This window comes from Limanda limanda, chromosome 1 (assembly GCF_963576545.1).
Source record: "Limanda limanda chromosome 1, fLimLim1.1, whole genome shotgun sequence".
NCBI lineage: Eukaryota > Metazoa > Chordata > Actinopteri > Pleuronectiformes > Pleuronectidae > Limanda > Limanda limanda.
The window spans coordinates 28,531,102-28,557,700 of NC_083636.1; the positions used below are offsets into that span (position 1 = coordinate 28,531,102).

General features: G+C 40.5%; 1 protein-coding gene across 4 annotated transcripts in view; it reads right to left on the reverse strand.

Moving 5' to 3' along the window:
* dab2ipb (DAB2 interacting protein b) overlaps positions 1-26,599 on the reverse strand; it is a 139,145-nt gene that overhangs the window by 101,988 nt on the left and 10,558 nt on the right. For 3 of the 4 annotated variants that reach the window (XM_061071411.1, XM_061071427.1, XM_061071403.1), the window contains exon 1: positions 2,433-3,112. The exons of the other annotated variant lie outside the window; for it this stretch is intronic. In XM_061071411.1, the coding sequence (XP_060927394.1) occupies positions 2,433-2,556 (124 nt within the window). In that variant the 5' untranslated portion in view covers positions 2,557-3,112. Of the gene's footprint in view, positions 1-2,432; positions 3,113-26,599 lie in introns of those variants that run through there. 4 annotated transcript variants of the gene reach the window in all.

Consider the following 26,599-nt stretch of genomic DNA (forward strand, 5'->3'; position numbering starts at 1 on the left):
TATAGACCAAATTTCAATGAAATTAAAGAAAACATTAAGGGATGGAAAACACTGATTAAATCTTTTATCAGCGTGTGTATAATTTTATATCACATTATTGATGTATATACAGTGAGAAATTCGTTTTGGTAGTCCAAACCAGTGAATTAAATATCTGACACCAAAATAAATCATATTGACCGGGTTAGTGTAACTGTTACTGTTTTAGCCATTTAGAGGTGGCAGGAACAAGCTATGGAATCTAAACTAACATATTTCCAGCTTTATCTACAACCTTGTTTGGCTCCAAAGGGCTATTTGTTTTAAATCAAGACAAAAGAAAACTATAGAAATAAATATAGTAAAAATTGCTAATGTAAGGTACTTCAAAAGGAAGTTGTGGCCTCAGTGTAAAACAACAGTGGTATGTGCTGATATCTAAAATTGTACATAACATTAACATATATATGTGGAAACTATACAACATCCTTGAAAATCATATTATAGACAACCAAAAATCGAACTGCTAAGTAGCAGCATTATGAAACCTTTCATAATCTATGAAGATGGCAAACATGATTGCACTCTGCCATTTACACATCAAGCAGAATCTAAAGAGCAAAATTGGGAATCATATTAGAGTTGTGTTTTTTTACAGTCACCGTCAGGTTAGTGAAAGTAAACTGAAGGACACAGCAGTTAATGCAAAACTGCAAAGTCATGAGCTCTACTGGTGATGTAAAAATACTGACTGTGGCTTCTTTAAGTTCTAGTCAAACTACAATTGATCATTTGACTCTTTGTAAATGCCAGAATTGGTCGTGAACGTGTGAATTTATTGTGTGAGTTCTTTGTAGTCAGATTTTTTTCCTGCAACAAAGTTTCCTCTGTAGCGAGAGCTGGTTAAAAAATCTGTTTAATCTCAAAGCATATATAATACGTGACATCTTATCCAAGTTTAAAAACAGCTGCTGCAACATTCTGTGCAGCTTCAATAATCATCTACTGCCTAAATCATAATAAATCCTCTGGAGGCTTGTGATTTGACAAACAGCGGTCTAATGAAATCTGCCGATGGATGCACATTCTGATCTCTGGAATACCCTGATAAACACTGACACACAGTTACCAGTTGAGGGTCATGCAGAGTACGACGTTAACTGTTTCATTTATGCCGCTGCAAAAAAAAAATATCTGGGACACTCTGGCGAGTCGCTGGATGTGTCTTTGCGATGTTGTCTGTGCATCATTGTGCTAATGTGTGGTGTCCCAAAAGTTTTGTGTTTTTTTTGTGAGGGGACTTATTCGCAAAGATCAAGGCAGTGTGTGTGTGTGTGTGTGTGTGTGTGTGTGGGCGTGTGTGTCTGTGTGTGTGTAGTCTTTTGAGGACTGAATGATACAGAGCAGGGACTTCAAAGCGCCTCTTTCATCAGCGAGAGAAGCAAAGTGAAGCCATACAAGCCAGGCAGCTTCCCACAGTCACTTACACAGGGTTTGTCTGTCTTGTCCCATCTACATTTACTCACACTGCAAGTTACTTTAAAAAAAATGACTGAAACAAGCAAGATTCGGTGAGAGAAAGTGAGACTGATGTTTTCCCTGCCTTAATAAAAAATAATATAAAAACCATGCTTACATCACATCCACAGCCAAGAGAGCAACAGATGCGCAACACACTCATACTTAATATCCTACTGAGAATTGTAAATAGTTAACTTGAGAGAAAGAAAAAAAGTAATCAATATGCTGAAGATTTCAGAGCTATTTCTTTTCTCTCAATTCAAGTAACTTGAGCTAAAGCCTTTGGGGGCCGACTTATCACTGTAACCTAACAGTTCAAACACTGCCTGCAGCGGTTAAGTACAGCAGCAGGCTACCGAGAGGCAGAACGCCAGCAAAGGGACAGGGAGCTTGAGGACATGGACAAACGGAGAACAGGAGTAGTTATGCAGCACAGGAAATGCTAAGAGGAATACAAAACAGAACTGCACGGCAAGGCACCTGGGCACGCTGGAACTCTGCAGGTTAACGCTGAGCTGTGAGAAGTCTAGTGTCGGTGGTGTGATTTTGAGAGTGGTGTCACCGTGTGAATAGTGACACCAAGCTGTCATCTCACTCCAACTATGCACGCTAGTCCAAACACATCAACAACAGTGGAGCGTTGCCATGGGTTCAGGAGATAATGTTACTTTAATGGCAGGTCTCACATGAAGAGGAAAAAGTTTTAGAGAAGGAGAACTGCCTGTTCACAAAATGTGGACAAGAAAAACATTTCATTATCAAATCACAAAGTGTTAAAGTGATTATCGGATTTTAATTGAGCTTCACTATCCGTTTCTTTTATAGCATTGTGTAGGAACTTTATGGCTTTACTGTACACGTGTCTCTGGGTGTAAACAAGGGTAAAAACTGCTGCGTGCAGGACTTTTTTTAGTAGTAGAAGTATTTATTACCCCTCCTGGCAGGCGGCCTGGTGCGGCTGCGGGACCGGCTTCGCTGACGCTGCAGTCGAGACTTGCCCAGGAATCTGTAGTAGTACGAGCGTCTCCCAGACCCCTTCCTAGTGACCCCAGCCATGGTGCTTGGAGTTCCCAAACTCTGACGGCCAACAACAAGAAGATCTCTCAGCGGCGCCACTGAAAACAAGTCCTCTCGGGTCTGGTATCAGTGCAGATAAAAAGCCCCCTGCAAAGTTCTCATGGAGTGCAACCCCTGTTTATCACCGACTTGACAAGACACTCACATCTACTTCAGTTAAAGTCCAAATGGATTGTGTCAGGATCAAATCCACTCCACTTTGAAACCATTTCCCACTGAGGAGGGGAAAGAGAAGATAAAACCATCTAACTTCCCCTTCTGCTCAATACTGTGTCCTCTCCTACAAGCTGAGAATAATGTTTTTTCTGCTCCACCTTTGAACACTCCCCCTCAAAAGTTTCCCACAGCGAGATCCCAGAGGCATGATGTCCGGAATACACTGTGAGCGTGTATCCTGAATGACAGGAAAGCTGTTCCTGTTCCCAGTGCCAGAGTGCACTGAAGGAATGTTATAGACAGCTCCTTTGTATTCATGAAGCATTAAATGAGTCTCTCGTATAACTCAAGTATTTTACGTCCAAAATCCATATATCTCCAACTCCTGTGTCTGTGTGTGAGTGTGTGGAACGGACAGACAGAGTGTGTGTTATGTAGAACAACAGTTGAAAAAGTTTAGGGCTGGATGGAAAACATGCGCAGATAAGAGCTTCAGTGGAATGGAGTCAAGACAGATACCCGGGTGTTTTCACATCCCTCCATCAAAGCGTTTTCTGTTACAGCCTCACACATCAAACAGCATCTGGCGCAGTAAACAAGTCAGACTTATAAAAATGCCACCGTCAACCCTCCCTTCACCGATAGCAGTTCCCGATCCAGTTGGGATCTCAATCACGCTCCGGGCTTTCCTACTTAACTGCTTCAATTTGCCTCCCTGGGGCAGGGAAGGAAGGCATGGAAGGGAGTGACAGCCAATCAGAAACAGATGTAAATGGGGCAGTTGAGAGCGGCAAGGAGCCAATCGGAGCGGGCTCGGAGTGACAGGGTCAGCCAGATGGACCACAGTCCACAGCCAGGCCCAATGAAGTGCAGGCACAATGTCGGTGCACTGGGGTTAAGCAGTGTCAGCTGTTTCCCACTGTGACTAAAACCATGATGTATGACTGGGCCTGAAGTAAAGGGATTATTTCAAAAGTAATCACTGTCAAGAATAACTAAAATATGTATAGAACATGTATCCTAATATTATAAGAATAGTTTTTTTATGATAAAAAGACTTAGTCTGAGGAAATTAAATTATTTTTCAGTAATTCAGCCAGTTCTATAGGGTTTTTCTGTTTGTAGCATGGATTCACTCCAAAGTAAAACTGATCATTGATTTTGTATCACTTAAGCTGCATCTTGATCCCTGCAACTAGGAACCTCTGCAGTACCTTCTTGCATTTTGACTGCACTTGGTTTAGTACCATTTTATTTCTTTTCCTTTCCTTACTGACATTCAACAAAGTCCAGGCTCTCAGAGGTAATTGGAAACAGTGGTCCATAAGAGATAAGGTTTATTTAAAGATCTCTAGAGAGTTAGCAAACCTAATATTAGCCGTACTGGGAAACAGTGCCATGAGAAACTCAACAAATTGAAGCAGGACCACAAGAAGAAAAAAGACCACAGCAACAGAAGCTGTTCCGGCCTCCATCCAATGAGTGAAAAGAAAGACTCTGATTTTAGGAATTAATGCTGCGCAAACCAGAAACTGTGATTAAACATTTGTAATGTTCCTCATGAAGTTATTCCTTCTGGCAAAACTGGTGCAAAAACAGTGTGTGATTTCTTTTTTCTTTGAAGATAAATAACTTTTGGGTGGCATTGATGCTGAATCATCATAGTGTGTGTAAATGAGACATCAAGTGATGGCAGAGCAGTAAAGTGCTGTATAAATGCAGTCCCTTTACCATGAACTGAATTTCCATTGGTGGTCATAAAGTTTTATTTGGAAAACAGAAGAGGAACTAGCATAGTGATAGTCACTGTGGGTAAAGAGATAAAACTGCAGTGCAGGCAGACTCGAGATGGATCTGCAGAAGAGAAAATGCATGGCAAACGCAACAGAACTAACCAAACTGTGATTGACAGGTGATTATTGGATTGAATAGAAAGAAATTAACAAATAATTTCACCAAAGAAGTGTCAACAAATGACCAAAAAAAAATTTCTGCAGTTTTCATGGACTTTTTAAAGACCAGAATGAGTTACATTTAGTCAAGAGCAACAGATATCCAGGAAAGACTTGCCCTTACCCATAATTAAAGGTAAGTAACCTATAACCCTTTAAAACACACCATTATCTCTCAAACTACAGGCAAAAACAGAAGTTATCCATAGTCTTTGTAGTTTTTTTCCAGTGAGCTAATCTGTATTTTTATTTTGTTTTTTACAAGAATACAAAAAAACATATCTAAGTGCGATTCAAGTAGCTTTAAATAAATGTTGACACAATTAAAACCTAGTAAATTCTTTTTAACATATTTAGGACTTTTTATGGCCTTAGATTCAGATCGTAAAATTGTTTTCAGACTTAAGTCCCAGCAGAAATCCTGTCTATTGATTGTTCCTATAATCGAAATCTCCTTCTCCTGCATTCTCATATACTCTCCCTCTGCATTACATTTCCTCCTCCTCCTCCGTAGTTGCTCAGTTGTTCACCCTGATGCCACTTGTTGCTCCTGAGAGCGGTGAGGGCCATAACACTACACGCTGTGTGGAGTCGTGTCATTACCTCAGCTCATAAACTCCTGACGAAAGAATGCAGCAGTGTGTGTACATGTCTGTAAATCTCTAACATAGGCTCCACTGTTCTCATGACTCCACGGAGAGTATTCAGGACGACCATCAGTAGGTATATATCAATCTGGAGCAATTCATAGGCTCGTGCCGGATAGCAGAGGGAATGTAAAGACCCTCCGGTTTCACATTGCTACCGCTGAGTTCATGAAACACCCTGGAGACACGTTCTCGAGGAAAAAACAGAGATATATACGCATTGAGTCTAGGTTTAAAGACCAAGCTTGTAATGTCACATAAATACACACAAATTTAAAGTTACAACTGAACTCATTTGGCTGTAACAGTGAGTGTTATTCATGCACACAAAGGAGACGCGTGTGGAGGCCACACAACCTTTTTAATTGCAGAGCAGAGTGATTCGTCTTTCCTGCATAAGAGCCACAGTGGGACTAGTTATCTACAATGAGTTGCAGGCTCAATAGACAGGCAGACCAGAGAATCAGAGTCCTGCAGAGTTTGCACGCTGCTGCCGGCCTCCCACTGCTCCACGACAAAGAAGTCAGTGAGTGGTGGAGAGGCCGATGAAAGGTCAAGAAACTGAGGTGAAGTTAACCAAGAGATGCTGTATTAATGTGAATATCAGCGGTTACCTCTAACGCTGCTTTCAGACATACTGAACGCCACAGTTCCCCCATATTTTATCCGAAGAGGTGCATATGTGAACGCAAATGTCTGAGTGAGACGCTCTGCAGTTTCTGCAGATTTTATCAGCCTGACCTCCTAGTGTAATGTCTGTAGAAATCCAAAAGTCGAAGTGAGAACACAGCAGGAGAACCCCCGCTGGATTCACAGCCGATCCTTTGGATTTGACCCGCAGGTCATGTCTGTCTAAAAATGGCTCAAGGGTGCGGGAGGAGACAACCCACAGGTTTACATCTTAAGAGGAAGCCAAAGAGGGGCAGATGAGAAACTATTGAGAGGTGTAATGTTTTACTTCCCATAAAAACCTAAGATCATTCGTCTTTTGGCTATTATCCAAATAAATGAGTGGAGCAGATATATAAGACTTCTGATATTCTATATTTCTCTTAATGGTCAAGTTGGAAATTCGTTATCGTAACACTTCTTTATCTTTTTTGTTGAAATCGTATCAAATCAATGAATCAAGTCCTCGGAAAAGAAAAGGCTGGTGTAGCCTGCTCTTGCTAGCTTTTCCAGGATTACCAACCCTAGCTTTAAACTGCTTTCAGACATGGGCAGAGCTCTGGTTTTCCTGCCAGACATCAAGTAAAATGTCCAGAAAATGTCTAGGAGGGCCAATGCAAAAATATATCAGGAAAGGCATATTCACAACCACTTCAGCAAAACGTAAGTAAAGAATACAAACATCTTGGGATAAAAAAGAGGAGCTCTACACATACAAACGTCATGCCCTGCCTCCTGTATGCTCAAACAAGGCATCGCTCCCCTCCTGAATTCTCCGGAAATGTTCCTGCTGTTGGTTGTGAACACATCTAACCTGGAGAATGTTGCAATGTTCATCTCTGAAAACCATTTTATAGTTCTAAGAAAAGACCGAAGCCTGGTCAACTGATGAACCTAGACCTCTGTTGTTGTCCAAACACATACACAACTCCCACTGTTGCTCCTGGTAATATCTCTTTTCTTACCATAAGCACAAGTCCAAACACCTAACTGTTGTCATAAATACTCACTTGAACACAACATGTGAGTCAAGCTGCTTCTGTAAATAGTCCTCATCAACTACACAATTTACTACAGCTTAAATCACGATTGCTAAAAACGACAGTGTTTAAAATGATAAATATATAGTCTTTATTACCCATTTACTTGTGCCTTGTAAACTTAGAGCAAACCAGTGGGTTAGACCCTTTTCTCTAATGCGATCATGTGTTATCTTACTTTCTACTTTAATACTTCCATCGGCTGTTATAGTGATAATATCGCTTTGCAGGTTTCTCTGCGTACTCAACATTATGATACTCAGCATTTCCACTAGGTATTTAAGTGTCCACTTTCCAGTCAGTCAGCACATTGAAATCATCACCATCAGAGAGCAGAGTGGTGAAGGCCTGGAAACAACAGACCTCTGCAGGGGGATACAGACGCACTTGAAAGAAGTTTAATCACGATGAACACATTGTAGTGATTGCAGTGGTCAGCAGTAGCCATTAAGTAAAGGAGGATAGTGAAAGAAACATGGTGTCTGCAGGTAAACTACGCACTGACATCCGTTTTTAAGAAGAAACCGGAAACCCAAGATTCTATGGGGGACGCAAACCAGCAAAAAATATAGTAAACGGCAAAATATATACTTCAAAACATAGAAAAAATTAAATACTAACAGTTTAGAAATGGAACAGACTATGTATTTTTATATTTATTTACTTATTTGTCTATGCATTTATGATTTATGAAGTAATTTATTTATTCATCTATTATTTTAGTTTCTGTCCTCGATGGGATTCAACCATGATAGATGGAAAGAATATGTCTGCATATTGTTTGCTTTAAGAGAGAAAGAAAGCTAGAGATGGAAGATGTGGAGAGAACTATTTACCACTTTGAGATTCTCACACACAGTTCAAGTAATTAATGTCTTACCTGTTGTTGAGAGCAATGGAGGGAAGGGTCAGGTACACATGGGAAAAAAGGAGAAAATAGAGAGAAGGTTAGAGAGAAAAAGATATTTCATTACATTCCCAAATGTATTTAAATTGTCAATAGTTTGTAAATAAGATTAACTTGTTGGAACTTGGAAAAGTTCAACGTGCAGACCTTAAGCTAATTTAGGCTCAAGATAAGATGCTGTGGACACTGAAGGAGCCTTCTGTCAATACTTTGCCTTCATTTCATCCATATTTGTGTAAGTCTTCTAAAAGCGGAGCAATATCACTGGAAATCGTGGAAATCAACAAACACGAGGAAGAAATTTCTAAACCAACCTTGAAGACTTTGCAAGTTGGTAAGAAACTACTGGCGCCTATAAGACGTTACTTTCCCTGGTCACAAGGAAAAACAGCTGCCTCTTCTTCAGACATTATCACAACCTCCTCCACTGTTATTGGGTTTGTTGTTGTCAGATACTCCATCTAATCTGCGCTGCTCTCTTGTGCTTAACCACCATGAAGAACTCATGGAGGTAAGTGGGTAGTGATGGTTACAATTGTTTGAAACAGACAAATGTCTTTTCATATGTATGACAGCATAAATCAGCCTTTAACAAGAAATCATAAACACAAGCCAACAATTTCAGTTTTAAAAGGGTGCTTTGCAAATCTTATATTTTTCCTCTGCTGTTTGTTTTACCATATTTTGGTAAACATTTGAGCCTCATACTGCAAGAAAAAAACATGTGTCTTGTTGCTCAGATTTCACACAGGCTACATCAACATGGATTACATACATAAGTGCATGTACAAGCAAACACTCACGATAAATAAAAACTGTGGTTGAAACCCCTGTGAGAACAGCAGACACATTGCTGTGAATGAAAATTATACCCAAAACCTGAAAAGCCACCAACCTTTCTTATTATATAAATGCTGAAGTTTCCAGCTGAGGGGAAAATGGAAGTAATTCCACTTTCAGGGCAAACAAAAACACAAGGAGAGATGTATCGATCCCGAGCACAGCTCATCCCATCGTCTCTATAGTGGATGGATCAAGTGGCACATACTGATGTTGTGCCTGAAATATACTGCATACTGCAAATGGGAGCAAAACGACCTCAGAGGGAGTCTTTGGGATTAAACTATAGACTCAGAAATAACAGGGCAGACGCTGTGTGATAAGAAACCGTAGAAATCGGAGTCTGAGTAAAACTCGTCTTGAACTGAGAAAACATATTAGTATGGATTACAAGCGGGGGAGAAGCCTGAAGTAACGGCTGCTGCTCCTTGAATCTCCTTGGGCAGATAATAGTTCTCCCTCTAATAGACAACTTTTAAATACAAAATAAAGTCACTGGAGTAAAGAGCAACAAACTCGGTCATTTTCTTTCTCTCTGTCATTCATTAACCAGAGGGTCAGCTGTTCGATTCCAGTCCCTTAAATTCCACACGCTGAAGTGTCCTTGGAAGAGATACTGAGCCCCAGACTGCCCCTGGTGGCTGTGCTGGCTGTGTGTTTTTTCAGGTAATTGTTTGGTCTATACAATCCAAAACAGCCTATTACAATTTCTGTCAAACTCATTCGATTTTTTAATGGAAAGGAGCAGGAGCATTTTTGCATGAAAAAATACATTAATTAGAATCAATTAATCAAATAACCATAGAATATTTCTCTGATGATCAACTAATTGATTAGTTTCAGCTCTACATTTACTGCAGATAGTGAAATCTAATCCGTGACCGAGTCATTCGATCATTACATCACCGTAGACAAGTGTCTACGTTTACATGTAATGTATCCTGGGGACGAAGCCAAGTAACAGCTGACATGTGTACCTATACTGACCCCTTCTGGACAACATGGTGATGTACAGCTGGTAGTCAGAGCACAAAATTATTTTTTTACTCAAATTGATAAATGACTTCAACAAACCACACAATTAGTTCACTGTGAGAGGATTAACACGACTTCTAATAACTGAATCATGTCACAATCTGAAACAAGCAGAAAAACACAGATTGACTGAAAATGTACAACAACTGCACTTGTGTGTCTAATCTAAAACAGATTTCTTGTTGGGGCTGGAATTTGGTTAAATACCAACACAGTGAAGTTAAAAAACAGACGAACAAGCAGATCTGACAGTGATTTGTGTCCACTTTGATATATTGTGCTGGCTGACCGCCCACTCTATCACAATGTCTTGTTCTGTCCAATCATCCTGTAATCTGATCTAATTCACAAGAGAAAAAGGAGAAAGGGCAAAGATAAAGACAGAGAAATCCCTGGCCGCTCTCTAATAACAGATAAAAGACGTCTGCTCTTCAGATTCATCCCAAGGAGCTCGCGGATTTGATCGGATTAAAGAGACAAAGAACAGAGCCTGTTTAAAATCTCTGTCTAATTAAATGCCATCAGTGAACAGAGATATTTACAAAAATAATACGTCCATCAATTTCTCCAAAATAAAATGGAGGTTTGACAAAAACAAACAATTAAAATATTTATGCAAACAAGGACACTTTCTGACCTTTCCAATACTGAACCATTTGTAAGAAAAATTTTAATTTCTGACAAATACTGGTTGTATAATTATAAGTATGCGAGTCTTCGCATTTACATTTTGGAGATAACACAAAACGGAACTGATAACCTTTTGATGCATCATGTAGAGTACATGAGAGGTCGACATCTTCTCAGTATTTTTTGGCTCACTTCATTTGCAGATCCCTGTCTGCAAATGTTATTATTCCAAGTTATTATTCTAAAAGTGTAATGAAAGTCTATCTATCCACAGCAACAGCGGGTGCCTCTCATACAGACACTTGAGCCCTCTTGTAGAAGCCACAGGTTGGCTTTCTGACCCATTGCTCTGTATCTTAGACGAAATGAAACCAAACATACCACAAGTCACCACTTTTTCAGGAAAATATTCCAAATGATTTTCTTCTTCTGCTCTGGAAACAAAATTAGCAGAGACACACGTTTTTGGACGCACTGATCACAATATCCGTTGCATTATATGCTGGGGGATAGAATATCGCTACTGCTTGCTAAAAAAGAGAAGCATAATAAACTTGTCCACATGGTTTACTCTGGGGTCTGACAGAGTGGAACGAATGGGGACATAAAAGAGACTGAGATGCCTCGATTCACCAGCTGAGCAGCTGAGAATCAGGTTCATTTAGACATGTAATATGAAACTCATCCATTAGCTATACTGCATTATCCTTTGTGAGTCACGGGTGGGTGGGCAAGAGGTGGGGTACACCCTGGAAAGCCATTAACATTTGCATCCACTCACATTCACAGGTACTCTACAATTTAGATTCTCCTATTAACCTAAGCCCACTCTGCATGTCTTTGGACTGGGGGAGGAAGCCAGAGAAAACCCACACAGACACAGGGAGAACATCAAACTCTGCACAGATAAGTGAGAACTGAACAGGGATTCAAACCAAGAACCTTCTTGCTGTGAGGCTCCATATTATAGTCTCTCTATCAACTATAGAGCAGCGTAATGATTTTAATAAAACTAAACAGAAACCCTTTCAGTCGAATCACATCCAACCAGGAGTTGAAGTTGGATCGAGGAATTGATGGACTGTTTGAGTGAGACACAGGACGTCCATGTCAAAATGTGTACGTTCAGTAATTACTGGTGTCTCTATGTGCAGCGCGGGTTACTTTATATCTCCAGTCTGTCATTAAAGTTCAGAGACACAAAAGGTTTTGGCTGCACTTGTGTGCTCCTGCTGCTAAAGTGACAGACTGGAGCCTTCTATCTGTGCCGCCTTTTCTTCCTCCTCTTATACAAGCCTCCCTCTCCCTCTTGGCCCCAGAGTAAAGGCCAAATTGCAGAATGCCTCGTCCGGCGCAGAACTCATTATAAGGACTACAGACAGACAGAGAACAGAGGAGTCTGTGTGACAGTGTTGGCCAGAGACAAACAGATACGCAGGATAAAGGAGGAAGAAGAGGAGGAGGAGGAGAGGGGGGTGAACTCTCTTTTCTGCCATGATTAAAGGAATGAAGATCACAAATATGAAGCGTGGGAGGGAGTAAGAGATGAGAGAGGGATCTCGCTAATGAAGTGACCACTTGAGACGAGCACAGAAAAGACCTCTGGCAATATTGTTTTCCAAATTTAATATCGAATGTGACAAAAAGGCACAGTCACAGTCATACGGCCCATGCACTGTCATGCGCGAGCAGCTACTATTCACAAATTGGATTTTCATGAAATGTGAACACATAAAGCACTGTCCAAGCACACGCAAACACATGTGACACAAGTCCACTGCTTGTTAAATACTTAAATAAACTGGAAAAAGTATTTAAGCACAATGGAATGACCTGATTTTTGGCATTAAATGGTAACAAAATGTGATCTGATCTTTATCCAATCAAAGTCACAATTACATACAAAACAAGGTTCCTATGCTAAAAGACACATGAGGATCTATACTCTTTTGTGTCCTTGTTCAACAAAACTATAAGCATTCACAGCTCTGGAGGAAACAGTGGATTTAATAACTCCTCGCACCTCTTTTGGCAGGAATAACATCCAACAAACTCCTCTGGCAGATGTGGCTAAGACCTGCACAACGATCAGGGGGGATTTCTAACCATTGTTCCACAGAGCTGCTTCAATTCAGCAAGATTTCTAGGATTCCTGGTTTGATTTGCTCTCTTGAGGTCATTCCGAAGCATCTCCATTGAGTTAGGGTCTGAGCTCAGACAGGGCTGATGCAAAACTATGTGTAAGATAATATAAAGATTGTTATAAAGTCATCGTCCTGCACCAGCTGGTGGACAGCCATCATGACAGTAACCTGGGAGAATCTCCGATAAGACTCTTTTTCAAACATTGGCTGTAATATCCGTTGAGGGGGAAAAAAAATCGCTGAGGGACGCTGCTAGCCTTCCCATAAATAATGTGTCGCCATGGCATTTCACATCATGCCTATTCACATCAGGTCAACGCCTTGCTGCCTGTCTGCAACGCACATGCAACACTCACAGCCAGCCCCCACATTGATGGTTATGTGAGGTTCCACACGCACCAACCTAAAAGACCCGCAATGATTGGGCATTGAAGTGAAAGCTTTAAATCGTCATTTTGAAAAAGAGAATTTTGAAAATGACATCTTCCTTTTACCCTGCACGACATGAAATTACCACCTACTGTACATGTAAGAAGACAATAATTATTGTACATTTAATATCTTTTTCTGTGTTAAAATATAGCTTTTCAATACAACAGTCTTCAACACTGAACAGTCCTGCAGTTTATGTGTTGTCATTGTGCCGGTCACTCCACAACCACTGCTGCCTCAGGCCAGTGATGAACACAGGAGAGGAACAATATTTTGACAGAATAGCTTAAGATAAACTGCAGCAGTGGGTTTTGTCAAGCAATCTCAATATGTTACCAAACTGTTGCTTTAATACTGCTTATTTTGCTCACTCATATAGCAGCTGTAGTGTTATTTCATACCATGTTTATTTACAGGCTGCCTGTGTGGAGTTACGCTTCTAGCCAGAGGTCACTCCTGTGGCTGTGTACCTCTTCTCTTATCAGGCTCCTCTACTGGTGGTCCTGTGATCACATGAACCCCCACAGAGCCACCAAACACAATAGCAGAGCTCACACCACAGGGTGAATCCTGCAAGCTCGAGGTCTGCCCACTCCATTTCTGTTTACCTTACAGCAACAGCTCTCATTATACAGCAGTCGACACCTATAAACCTAAATTGCTGACCAACGCGTGTAGTTACAAAGTGAGTGCTTATACTTAAAAGCATGACAGCAAATGGATGGCGTCAATGCAATGAGCAGGAAATGGCTCCTTCGAGTCTCAAAGTCCTTTTTTCTCTTCATCTAACTATTTAATTAAATTAAATTTCAAATTGAATTATTCTTCATGTGCAAAATGAATTTTCCAAACAGCACTCGGTAAAGTGTAAAGTGTACTACGAAATATAAATATATTAAATTTGAAGTTATATAAAACAGAAGCATGTATCATGGGAGTTGTCGTCACCACCATTGCGGATAATGACCTCGAAAGTGATTTTTAGACATTTTAATTAAGAGTTGTTACATAATATATCATTAATAAGATGAAACCAGCATATGTTGATTATCAAAAACCTGTTGATGATACAAAAATACCAGATAAACTTAGGGATGTACTGTTCCAGCATGTACCTTCACTCTGTGTTCTTCCCATGCGGACACTCAGTGAGAGACAGTAAACAGACACAAGTAGTGAGCTCATGTGCTGAGCCCATCAAAAAGACAATGTCGGGATTACAGTGTGAATGGCCCACATTCTGGTGTTGACAGTGAAGTGAATGCTTGCACAGCGAAATCTGTTCTAGTAAATCCTGTGTGGATCAAACAAATAAGCAAAACAAATCAAACAAGTAAGCGAAACCCGCTCGCAAACACACTCGGACCTGCAAAAACAACTCACACGAGAAGGTACCACGGATTGCCGGACACAAACTCACATCTGCATCCCCCACCCCCTTCCTAATACAAATAGATTGAAACTTCATTGATCCCACTGGGAGGGCGGCATGAGGACATGCACATGTTCTCACGCGTGCAGAACCACACACATAATACTGCGTAAGCTCTCCTGCAGGTTTTCATTGTCCATCTCTTTTTAGTAATCTTGTGCTTATTTAATCTACATAGCCACTCCTCTTTAGATCCCAGGGTCAAACATCAAGCTACGGCAGGGCGATGGACGAGTGAATGAGATGTTGCGCTGTGTTGAGGAGAATTTGCATGAACTTCTCAATATGGAAAATGACCGAAACAGTTGTTACAGGACTGATGGTGCCGCTCAGACAGAAAATAGAAGCAAAACACAATCATGCATCTGTTATCTTGAACAGGAACAGTGTGGTGGTTTATACATGATGTAGTGGAAACTGATTATCAGTGTGAGCACCATGTTTTTTAGTGTACAACCTTTATAGATATCTATTTTGGACTGTTTTTCTGATTACAAATCATGGTAATAGAAAATGACTAACATACACACCCACACACACATATTAGAATCCGACCAATATGGATTTTTGGGGGCCGATATTGAAATGATATCCGGGTCCAGTCCGGTTGAGTGCTACAACTTCTATTACTATCTTCTTGATTTCTATCTACCACGTGCTTGTAATCGGGAAGACATCAGGCTCGGGGTGGGTTCGAATTAAAAAACGGAATGCTTGTCAGGTTTGGGTCTGACTCTGGTTGGTTCAGACTTGGGGTCCATGGTCTAACGTTGAATGGTATGTCTGCTTATTTCAGTCAAATATAAATTTAAATGTGACTAAATTTAGATTTAGGCCAATTTAGACTTAACATGTGCTAAAGAACAGTATATATAGGACTTGTTAAGTCTAAATTCTTTCCAGTGTTTGACAGGCTGTCAACAGGCAGGAAACAAAATAAGAGGACAGACCGAGGCAGGGAGCTGGTTTATAGGTACAGAAACATGTCATTACAGAAGTGAGACTGCAGCACTTCAATTACCCTCCTCTTACTTCATTCCTCAGTTTTATATTGCTACTCTCTTTAACATCACCCCTCTCTTTGTAATTGTGAGTGAGAACCAGCATTTCTCATTCTTTTCCTTTAATTGCTCACTTTCCTTTCTTCTGGTTCTACAGTAACAATGCAAATGTGTGATACAACAACCCCCCGTCTGAGCAGATATGTTAACATGCCACTAATGGAGTGGAATTCTTGAATAATACCGTGATATCTCATTTAAATAAAGATAACACCTGCTATTGTTTCCCGTTTAATTCATTAATACTTTATGTTCTTTAGGTAGGAATTCATGGAATTCAGTCACAGCCCACGCGAGGGTCGCTGCGTCTCATTCAGCCACAGAGACTCCATTGTGATATGAACAATAGACATGATTTGTTAAATGGCCATGTGAAATTTAAGTGGCCCACAGAGTGAGGCTCAGGACGCCCGACTGCAGCTTTGGCAGCGATACAGGCAATACTGAGGACGGCAATGGATGATACTACAAAAACTCCTCTATCCACAAGCTGCTGTGCAGTTGTATTGAGCTGAACTCTCACCTGCAGGCACAGACTCATGGCATATGTACAGCCGCTGCCATCTCGGTCTAATTGTAGGAGTAAATATACGGCAAGGATGAACACACAAAGGAACACAGAGTCTGCTCTTTACGGCAGTGCTACTCGTGAGTGGATGAGAAACAAAGAATGCAGATGACTTCATAAGGATTAAGTCAAATACATATTAGGTATCAACCAACTCGATCATTCTTAAGTCAAACGAAATCAATCAGAGTCAGTGTTAAAGAAGTCTGACTTCAAACCACGGTGTCATGGATACTAAAATATATTTAGGTCAAATTGAAGTTTTCTATAAAATTTTAATGAACTGCTTTGACTTCCCAATAACCACATGGTAATTACTGCAATATACATGCAAGACTATATACTGGTGAATGCTCTTTTAACAAATGATACATGAATTAAAAAGATAGATCGATTTTTAAATGTATCTTATTCGCTTACATTTTCTCCCTGTGTATGGTTGGTGTACTATGTCCTTCCAATTCATTCCATGGCAAACCATGCAAAGCTCAACAAAACTATTCCATGTCATGCATAAGCGGGCCCAAACATAACATTCCACTCCATTCCTTACCAACCATGGCTTTTCATACCATATTTACCATATTGCATATCTTCCCCCTGAACAATCACCTTATCCTTTTATTTTCATCTTTCTACATTAATCACTATTGCTGCAGCCCCAGACCAAGACAAAGCAACTACAATATTTATACAGTTGTGTCAAGACCTTCTACCCCAGAGTGTCCAATAGAGTAGTTTATCATTTTGATTTGTGTTCACTACAAATTCCTAACAGGGAATTTCTGGACTGACCTGCATGGCCGGTGTAAGACTCACTACATCAGGAAGATTACTAATTAAAAATGTGTTGTATTTTTAGTTGTTTTCTCGTGCCTGCAGAAAACAGAAGTTGATGCTTTTGACAGCGTCTACATTTCCCCCAATATTTCATTACACTGATCCTATTTTTAGCCACAGTAGCAGCATGGGCGGCTGGTCTGTGTGTCAGTTCACCACTGTGATGCAGACTGAAATATGCCAACACTATTTGAGGGTCTGCCATGAAAGTTTGCACACACATTTGTGGTGAGGTAAAAACCTAGGAGGCTTTATTGTCAATAAAGCTTTTCTCTATCCAAGTGTTGCTTGCTTTACTATTTCAGGTTTTATGACATGTTTGCTTTTGAGTGAAATCACTCTACTAACATTTTATAGATTCTGATGAAATTTGGCACACACATTTACACACCCCTCAGGGTGAACTTTGTGAAATAATTTTGGTTATTCTCTGACATTTTAACCAGCACGACAATTAAGTCAAAATGTCTTTGGCTTTTACAAAATACCTGCAAAATGAACGGCATTCCCACCAGGCTTTGCAGTTTTGTGCTTATTAAAGAATTATAGCTAGCTAAACTGAAATGGATCAGCAAGTTAACGTAGTCAGTGTGGGCATTGAAGCATTCTGGCATTAGCATTTAGCTCTAAGCTGCTATCTGAAACATTCAAGCTAGGATTGATGCCTGGGTAGAGTACGCAGGAAGCAGGACGTGCCATGTGCATTTCCCTGCGGAAATCACATGTTTTTGTTTACAGCACATCGCAGATGGTGGAAGAAAAGGCTACTGACTTGGCGGTAATTTTTGGGTCAGTGAAGTCCTTCCTTTGACTTGAATGAAAGCAGAAACCATTTGCTTTAAATCAGTTAAGACATACAGACAGACAGATGTTGGCTCGAATTATGCAATTCCTTGCACAATAAGAGTGGTCTCATATTTTGATTTGCTTGTCTTATATCAGTCTGAAGGCAAAGGTTGTGGAAAGAACAATCAAAACTGGAATTGAAGAAGAATTTATATCGATTACTTAAATCTGAAAGCTTGAACTGCTGATTGTGAAGAGATACACCTTTTTTATTCCATGTCATGCGGAAAAGTTGTTAAGTACCCTTTTCCGCACTGCACACCGCAGGAACTCATCCAGTGGGAAACTGCGAGCAAATCCACACTCAGACACATGGGGACAAAGACACACACAGATCTACTCAAACATGAAGCAAAGATAAACATCTAAACAGACACTTGAAGTGATTTCTGTCTGCCTCCGAGCGAGGCTCTAAATGCACTCATCACTGTGATCAGCAACACTCTATCTAGCGTGGGAATCCACATCCAGGCTATAAACAGCAATCTTATGGTCTCTCTCGCTCACACACACACACACACACACACACTTTATGGGTGTGTTTGTGTCCTTCCTCAGTTGAAATGGTAGCTGTCAGGAAGGAAATGGGCAGACATGGAGTTCTGTATTTTAGCTTCACTTAGGAAATCTACCTTTACCTCAAAGTGGCACAATACAAATGACAGAAGGTAAAACTTGTGTGTCTGTGTCTGTACGTGTTAGGGCTTATGTGCAGCGTGTCTGTGTTTGTGAAGCTATTCAGAGAGATCGAGGGCAGGACACAGGAGGAGCACAACTATCTGGGACACTGAGAAGAAACTAGACAGCAGCTCAATGCTGTACTAAAAACCAGGTTGTTATAACCTCTACACTCTCCTTTCAAACTATACGTTAAATCTGCATATTTGACCCTATCGTCTTCCATAGTGTTAGAATGTGTGCGTGTGAAGGGTCAAAGTGGGAGGTGGGGCGTTATGGGACAGGAAGTGAGGTACGTCGGAGGAAAGGGGGAACCTTTGGGAGTGGAGTTCATTTTCTTTGGTTTCCTGTTTTCTGTTTTGTCTCGGCATGAAGGCCCACTTCTAATATGATCAACATGACTTCTCTCACACCCACGGCATGTGTAAATGTGTGTGTGTGCGAGCGTGGGATCAACTGAGGACACTTTATGAACTCTTTTACACCAGCTAAAAAAAAGGCCATTTCCAGTAAAGTTGGTCAATCTGTTCTATTTCCTGCCACTGAGTCAGGACCGATGTCATGAATGTGCCGGAAACCAACGCATAGTCGGCGGGAAACACTACACACAACAGGCGAAAGCACCATGGACACCAGTGACACTGCTATGGTCGTTACACATTTATATGTTTTACTTCAGTCCCTCTTTCAAAGTCAACTGCAACTGATAGATTTGAAATCGCTTGCATCTTTCACAATACAACGAAATAAAAAATTGCTGTTGCACCTTTTCCCCAAGATATTAATAACAGTACACAAAAGCTCATGGCTATTTACATGCCAAGGGATGGAAGTTCTGCAAAATCATTTAACCGAGGAGCGTTTGCAGATTGTAACCATTCCCATTGCAGACAAAGCCTGATGTTAGTGGGATTATTTGATGAGTGGAAAAGAGGCTTAAGAGAGAGAAAGAGAGCAGATAAACACAGAACTTGTGCATCATGAAAGTGTCACAAAGAAATAAAGGTGCTCTCAGGACTCTCGTGTGAAAGAAAATGAATCGGTCTTGTCATTGAGGAAACAAATTTACCTCCATGTCCCGGAAATAAACTTTTTGATTTAAAATTGAACCATTAGTGTTCAGTCGGTATATTAACCAGTTTCTCTCGGGAAGCAGCATGAGTCTTTTTGTTGATTTGAATCTTCTGATCCCCTGACTGGTTGTCATAGAAACAATAAAAGACTTGTGATTAGTATCAAAAACATTTGTGTGCGGATTAAATATAGATAAAGAGATGACAAAACTAGCCTTGAATGTCGCTAAACAGATGGGCATAAAAAGTACATGCACATGTTGAGTTCAAATAAGTTCCAATCAGCACCCTTCTAAAGTCCTAATGTTTAATATTGAAAAGCAAGTTAAGCATTTAATTACTCTATGAAAAAAACAACTACAATGATGAGCCCTCATCGCTCCAGCAGCCTTGTTTGGTATGTGATTGTAAGTCTGATATTTGGTGTCTTTTAAAAGTGCATGGGAAAAGTCTGCAGGACTTTAATCTCAAGTTCTTAGAGCGTGTCATCTGGGCTCCCGTATACATTAAAGAGTGAAAGGTGCCCTCAGGTAGCAACAGGACTAAAGCATTGCAGTTGAACAATTTTTTCACGCTGTTATGCAAATATGTTGTCCCCTCTGGGTTTTTCTGTTCGGTACATCCATACTACTAAGAGGATAAAGTCGTTTCAGTCAGGAAGACTAAAGGGGCAGGGAATTTGTTCTCAAATCCATGCAAAAACTGAGATGTTTGGAAACGTTGATGTAAACACTCACAACAACCTGCTAATTTGGTCTTTTCAGTCCAGACGTAGCCTTCCCTAATTTCTCAGACTCCTGTCACATGACCAGAGAGAAAAAAATCGCCATTAGCCTCGGCTACCAGTGTAGAACACAACATGGATAATCAATTACAATTTGCTGACCCTGTTAAATTAAAGTCCGCAGTTTACAACAATACAACCCTTTACCTGCATAGGAGACGAGCTATTATTCAAGTTATCGGTGACTATTCTAAGACACCAAATGCTTCTTGTGTACAACGGCATGCACATGCCAAGTGTATGTGAGCGCTTCCGTGGTATGCATCCAAAACGCTCATTCAGACGAAGAACAGTGTTTTCAAAACATAGTAATATGGACCCAGGCTCAGTCTTCAGGTAGAGTCTTAGAAGGACTAGTTCACGCAGACAGTAGATGTTTTGTTCGCCACTCCAATTTAATTTTGATTTAACAGCCAGAGGGCTGGTTCAGAGACAGATTTCTTCACTGCAGATTTAGTGGTTATCAGCCTGTCTGGAACTTTGGGATGACATCCTCAATCTGTAAATCAATTTCGAGGCAAATTTGAAAAGAGGATGAAGACAAATATAAAGGAGCAAGAAAAGTTGACAGCAAAGGTTCCTCATTTGTAAGATTTCCATTAAAGAGTAACAGAGATTTATTGTAACTTGAGTCTTCAAGTTTATGACCATCAGATTGGTCATAAATCCTGTGGAATAAAACACTGAACTGATTAAATGACCTACAGAGATTCAAGGGCGTAGCAACAAGGCAAAGAAGGAGTCGAACAAAGCAAGAGACGATACGTCTACTATCTGACAGGAAGGTCAGTCAAACCTATTTGGAAAAAAAGACACAACTGAAACTATAAACCTGCTTTAAAGACAAGTAATTCCTGTAAAATTAGCCAATATTACAAACTTTCTCAAATGCAATGACTTTCAAAATAAAGTTGTTTCGAATCGGAACCTGATTGAACTGGTAAACGGCTATCTCAGTGTTTCTTTATCTTATTAGAATTACAGTACTTTATATATATTAATAGTTTTTTTGCAACTACATACTGTGAGTGATGTCATTCACTCACAGGTCATGCAAACCACACTGGATGCCAATGTGCCACTCTGGTTTTGAAATGAAGACAATAAATGTGGAAGAGAATGCACAAACACAAACATCCAACACATGGAATAAAAACTTTCCTAAAAAGCGAATTTCTGACTATAGAAGAGGCAAAAATAAGCAGGTACTATAAAACATAATCCTCTGCACACATAACACTATACGAACCAGGTAAACTAGACAGTTATCCACTGATGGGCCCCACAGACACCAGCCCTAAAACATTTCTCCATTATCTCTTGGCTCATTGAAAACTCAATGGGTGGGCTCTTTTGGAAGCAACACAACAAGGCTTCATCAGACAAGATGGCACACACAAAAAGTGTCACACCTTTAAATACCCACAAATAAACAACAACATTGCATATTCAAAATAGTGCAGGCACTTTCGAGAGAACATTAACTTGTTTCGAATTGCATCCCAGAACTGCCGTCGTACAAATATTGGCATTGCTACAGATAATGCCTCTCATTCTGACTGAAAGTGGATATTACTCATTGTCTCGGAAACTCAATTAGACATCAATTTATTTGAATTTTTACCACATACCATCATTAGTTTGCTACAGTATGTTGCCTTCTTGCTCAAGCTGTTCACTGTTGCAGTTCTCCACTTATAACCTACTTATCCAAAGTCAGACACTGGAACTGCACCATAATAGAACATGTGTTCTGATTGGTTGAGTAAATGGATGGTAAATGGACTGAATTTACAGTAATTAGAGCTGTTGTAGTATTATCAGCATTCACACATTCACAAAACGCTTCTATATGCAGCACTTTTCATTTTTATCACACACCATTCACACACACTGATGGGCAAAGCTGCCAGAGACAATTTAGGGTTCCGTGTGGACACTTTGGACATATGCGGACAGGAGGAGCCAGAGATCGAACAACCAACTTTCTTGTTAATAGACACCCAGCTCTACCTCCTTTAACACGGCCGCCCCAATCCCAGTGAGCCCAGTCCCAGAACACCAAATGTAGCACATTCTCATGCACACAACCAACTGCAGGCACACCAAAATGGAACTGGTAAAAAGGCCAAAAAGGTCAGTAAAAACATTTAGGATGTTTTTTAACACTCCACCAGTGCATCAGCCTGGCGTAATTTCACAATTAGCCCATTGGCCAACGTACATGCTGACACTACAATGTGTTTATTCAAATTCTAAGCCTCGAATACATCCATAGAGACATTGAGCCCATGGATCTGTTTAACTGGCAGCTTCGGTAGAAGGTCATGGTTGGTCATTCGTTCGTGGTAGGAGCACCAAATATACAGGGAGGAGCCACAGAGCTCAGTTATTAAAACCTACATATGGACTCCAGCTGGATTCATAACCAGTTTATCAATACATTAATGTCATTATGAGAGATGCACATCAGCCAATACCTTGAAGTGCTCTTCCTCCAGCCATGTGTAAAAACACACTCAGACTAAATACAAAGAGATGAAATATCCAGTGTAATGTTGTTTTTATGAGATATTAAGAGATGCGCTTGTGAAAGCTAAAGGTTCGAGGATCCCACTGGAGCTGTACAGAATTTATTGCTTTCCTCCTCTTGGGATAGAATTATAACAATTATATGACCTCCACTCATTGGTAGAAGAAACATTAAAATATTTGAAAATGTTTTAACTCAATTTCTTCTCAGTAAATTGGTTCAGCAGGACCTCTAATATGTCTGCACTGTATGTGTGAGTTTGTGCTCCTCCATCAGCAGTGGGAGTGTTTTGGTGCAAAAAGACAAAATAATTTAGAACTCCCGGCTTCTGTGGAACCTAAATTCAGATGTTAAGCACTTTACTGCCCTAATAAGGCCACAATGAATAATTGCTCCACAATTATTAAAAGGCAAACTGATTTGGATCTAAACATGCAGCTACTGCAAAGTTAACACAAAGGCTAAAGCTGCACCCACATGCCCAAACATGATATGTGAAAGAAATTGAGACACATAATAACCAGATTGTTTATCTCAAATGATCCCACACACATAGCGAGATACAGTGTCTCACAAAACATTCCCTGCATAACCCGTTTTATGTTGTAACTTAAAGAAGCACCCTCTACTTCCCTTCTACTCTCCGAAATCCAAAATCCACATGCAAGGTGAAGCCACCCCCATATATTGCTGTCAAACATATATCGAAATCCCTTCTGTTGTCTGTGATTTATGAACAACTAATTACATGGCTGTTCTTCAGAGAGCGAGGGGAGGAGGGGAAAAACGAAAGCTTGGAAGAGAGTGGAAGAAATGAGGGGCAGGTCCCTCGCTTATAAAATTTCTGCAAGCCCTAGTGAGAAGACACTGCAGACAGTGAGAGAACTCAAGACTTCAACAATAAATGAAGAAAACTATACCATTGTGTTAAAGAGCTAAATATTTGGATTAAATGGACCAGTGTGTTAGTTTGTATTTGCCTTTTCTAGTTGTATAAGTACAATGTCACTCAGTAGAGCGCCTAAAGCCCAACAGTGCCTTTAAAATCAATTAAGCTGCACCAAGTTTGAAATATAAATATCAGCTCCCTAAACATGTCAGATTTTTTTCCATCAAGATAATAATTTTCTGCAAATACTGTGGAGATGTTTATTTTTTTGTAAACCCTATGTCACAATGTATAACAACGTGGGGAATACAGATTTGCTTATGCACCATAATGTAATGCTTTCTTCCTAAGCTAATGAAAACCCAGAATTTACCCACATGATGCAGAGTAACAGAGAAACGGCAGTGCAATAGAGTGAGTGAGGGAAAAACTTTGAGATACAGATAAAAAAAACTAATAAACAAGAAGGAAATGTAACCAGATGAAACTTGATTTAATTCAAATTACTTGATCACCTTCAAGCTAGAAAATCGTGATTCTCATTTTCTTCAGAGTCATGCAGCCCTTGTCAACACAACATCCTCTCCAGAGTAAACGCAGCTGGAATTTCATCAATGATTTTGCAATCACTAAAAGAATCTAAACAAGTACCGTCAAGACAAGATATCTTAATCTTGAATCTTTTTGTTCCAGTTCCGATAAGACAGTTTCACAACATCTCCACGGGCAAATTCACCCAAAAAGTAAACTGACAAAATACATTACTTCCGGGATGGACAGCTTTAAACATACTGAGAGAACTCATCAGCGGTGATGCGTATAAAAGTTAACGATGCTGGAAAAGATGAGCGAAAAAAGTCCAAGGTTCTAGGTAAAAAAGTAATTGTTGGCGATGACAACAAAAAAGCACTTTTCCCTGGAATACACACGGGAGATTTACAGGGGGGAGAGGTCGCCGAGATGTGAGCAGAACTAGGATGCTATTATCTCTTCAGCCATGAGACAGCAGTTTATCACAGCAGTCAATCACAGGGTAATCGCTATCTGTGAGAAGCTCCTTCCACTTTCACTAACGTGGAACAATTAGTCAGCTTCCACTGCCTCACAGATAAAGATTTCACAGAGTGAGTTAGCAGACTCAGCGACAGATTCTATTAGCCTTGTATTTTATATTTATTGCATTACTTTACACTTGTATTGTAATCTGTAGGAAAATATTAGACACCGGGTCAATATGGATTTTTAGGGGCTGATGTTAGTACCAATATAAGGGAGTAAAAAAGGTTTGATGGCAATATATCAGCCAATGTTACTTTTTATATTGGCACATAAATCGGCAAACACAAAACACTGATACCGATTTCAATTGATTTCTCATGTCGGCCAAACGATATAGCGGTCAGGCTTTAGACTCTATGCCAGCATCGGGTGATGTGTTTTTTCAAAAGCTGATCAGCTGTTCAGCAGAGAACTGATGTATTCTTCTTTATGTCACTTTTTCCCTGCTTTAAGAACAGCTGCGAGTTATGGGCTGCTTTTGAAGACGCAAACAAGTGGAAGACGTCTCCTTAGATAGATTCATATTGTAGATTAATAACCAACGGATAAATCGAATGAAAAACGTAATACTTGCTGACCTAAACAAAATCCCAGTCAATAAATCAACGACCGAAGTAATCCAGATGTACCACAGCTATAATCTGCAATTACAGTGGATTATTGCAGATAACTGTTCTCTATGTCTTTCTTCTACTCTTGTGACCCACACCGATCCTTGACTGGCGCTCTGGCCTCGCTCATCTTCCCCTCCACTGGCTCGTCCACCTTCAGGAATGCCATTCCACCGGTCGGTCCATAATTCCCGCTCAGGGTTTCCCAGTAATCCCCTCTTCTCCGGCTGCTCCGAGGCTGCTTCCTTCCCCACAGCTGCCGGCTGGCCCCGGCTTGCTCTAATAATAGGACAACAATGCCCGCCCCACACCCCAACTCTACTGCAAGAGAGAACTTTACATCCCAAAATGTTTTTGATTCAATCTGTACATTTTAAGACTGTTCCCCAAATGTTCTTTAAAAGTTACAATGCTTGTTCAATTAATATAACTCGTTAAATCTAAATTCACAAAAGCAACTTTCTAAACTGTTGACATTCAGCACGTCTGCAGCATGTAAACACATGTTGGTGGAGGAATGATGATGAGGACGACTCATGTGAGCTGCTCTGTGTGGTGGTGGAGCTACAGAAGACACTGTAATCAAACAGGAGCTGATAAATAAGGACTGCACACTGCTGAAGTAGTTAAACACCACCTTGCGCTTGTGCCCCAGTGTTTTGCGACAGGACTACACACACACATGAATATATATATACAGCAGACTGGTTATGAATAAATGTCACATTTGTTCTGCCCGGTCCTCCCAGCGAAGCAGCCCCCGAAGCTGCACACACTCACACAAACACATGCCAAAGAAAGGGAGGCATCAATCAGAGGAGAGAATGGGGAGAGTGAGAGCCGGACTGAGCCTTTCCTCTCTGATCTTCTGCTGCCCCACTTGTGGAGGCACAGCTCACAAACACATGCTGCAGCTCTTTGGTGTCTTCGAGCCGGACATTCAGTCAACAGCCTCCCTCCTCCTCATTCGTTTCTTCACAGTTTGCTTCTTTCACCCTCTTCTTCGCCTCTTTTCTCTGACAGACAGATCGGCGTGATAAACATTGCTTCCCCTGGCACGTGAAACAGCTTCCCCCTCCACACCTTCTCCTCTCCTTCAACCCCCCTCCGCCATTCCACCAAGAGAGCAATCAAACTGGAAATACTCAAGAACTTGTAAGTCAGACCCTTATTTTTTTCCCTCTCTCAGAATTACT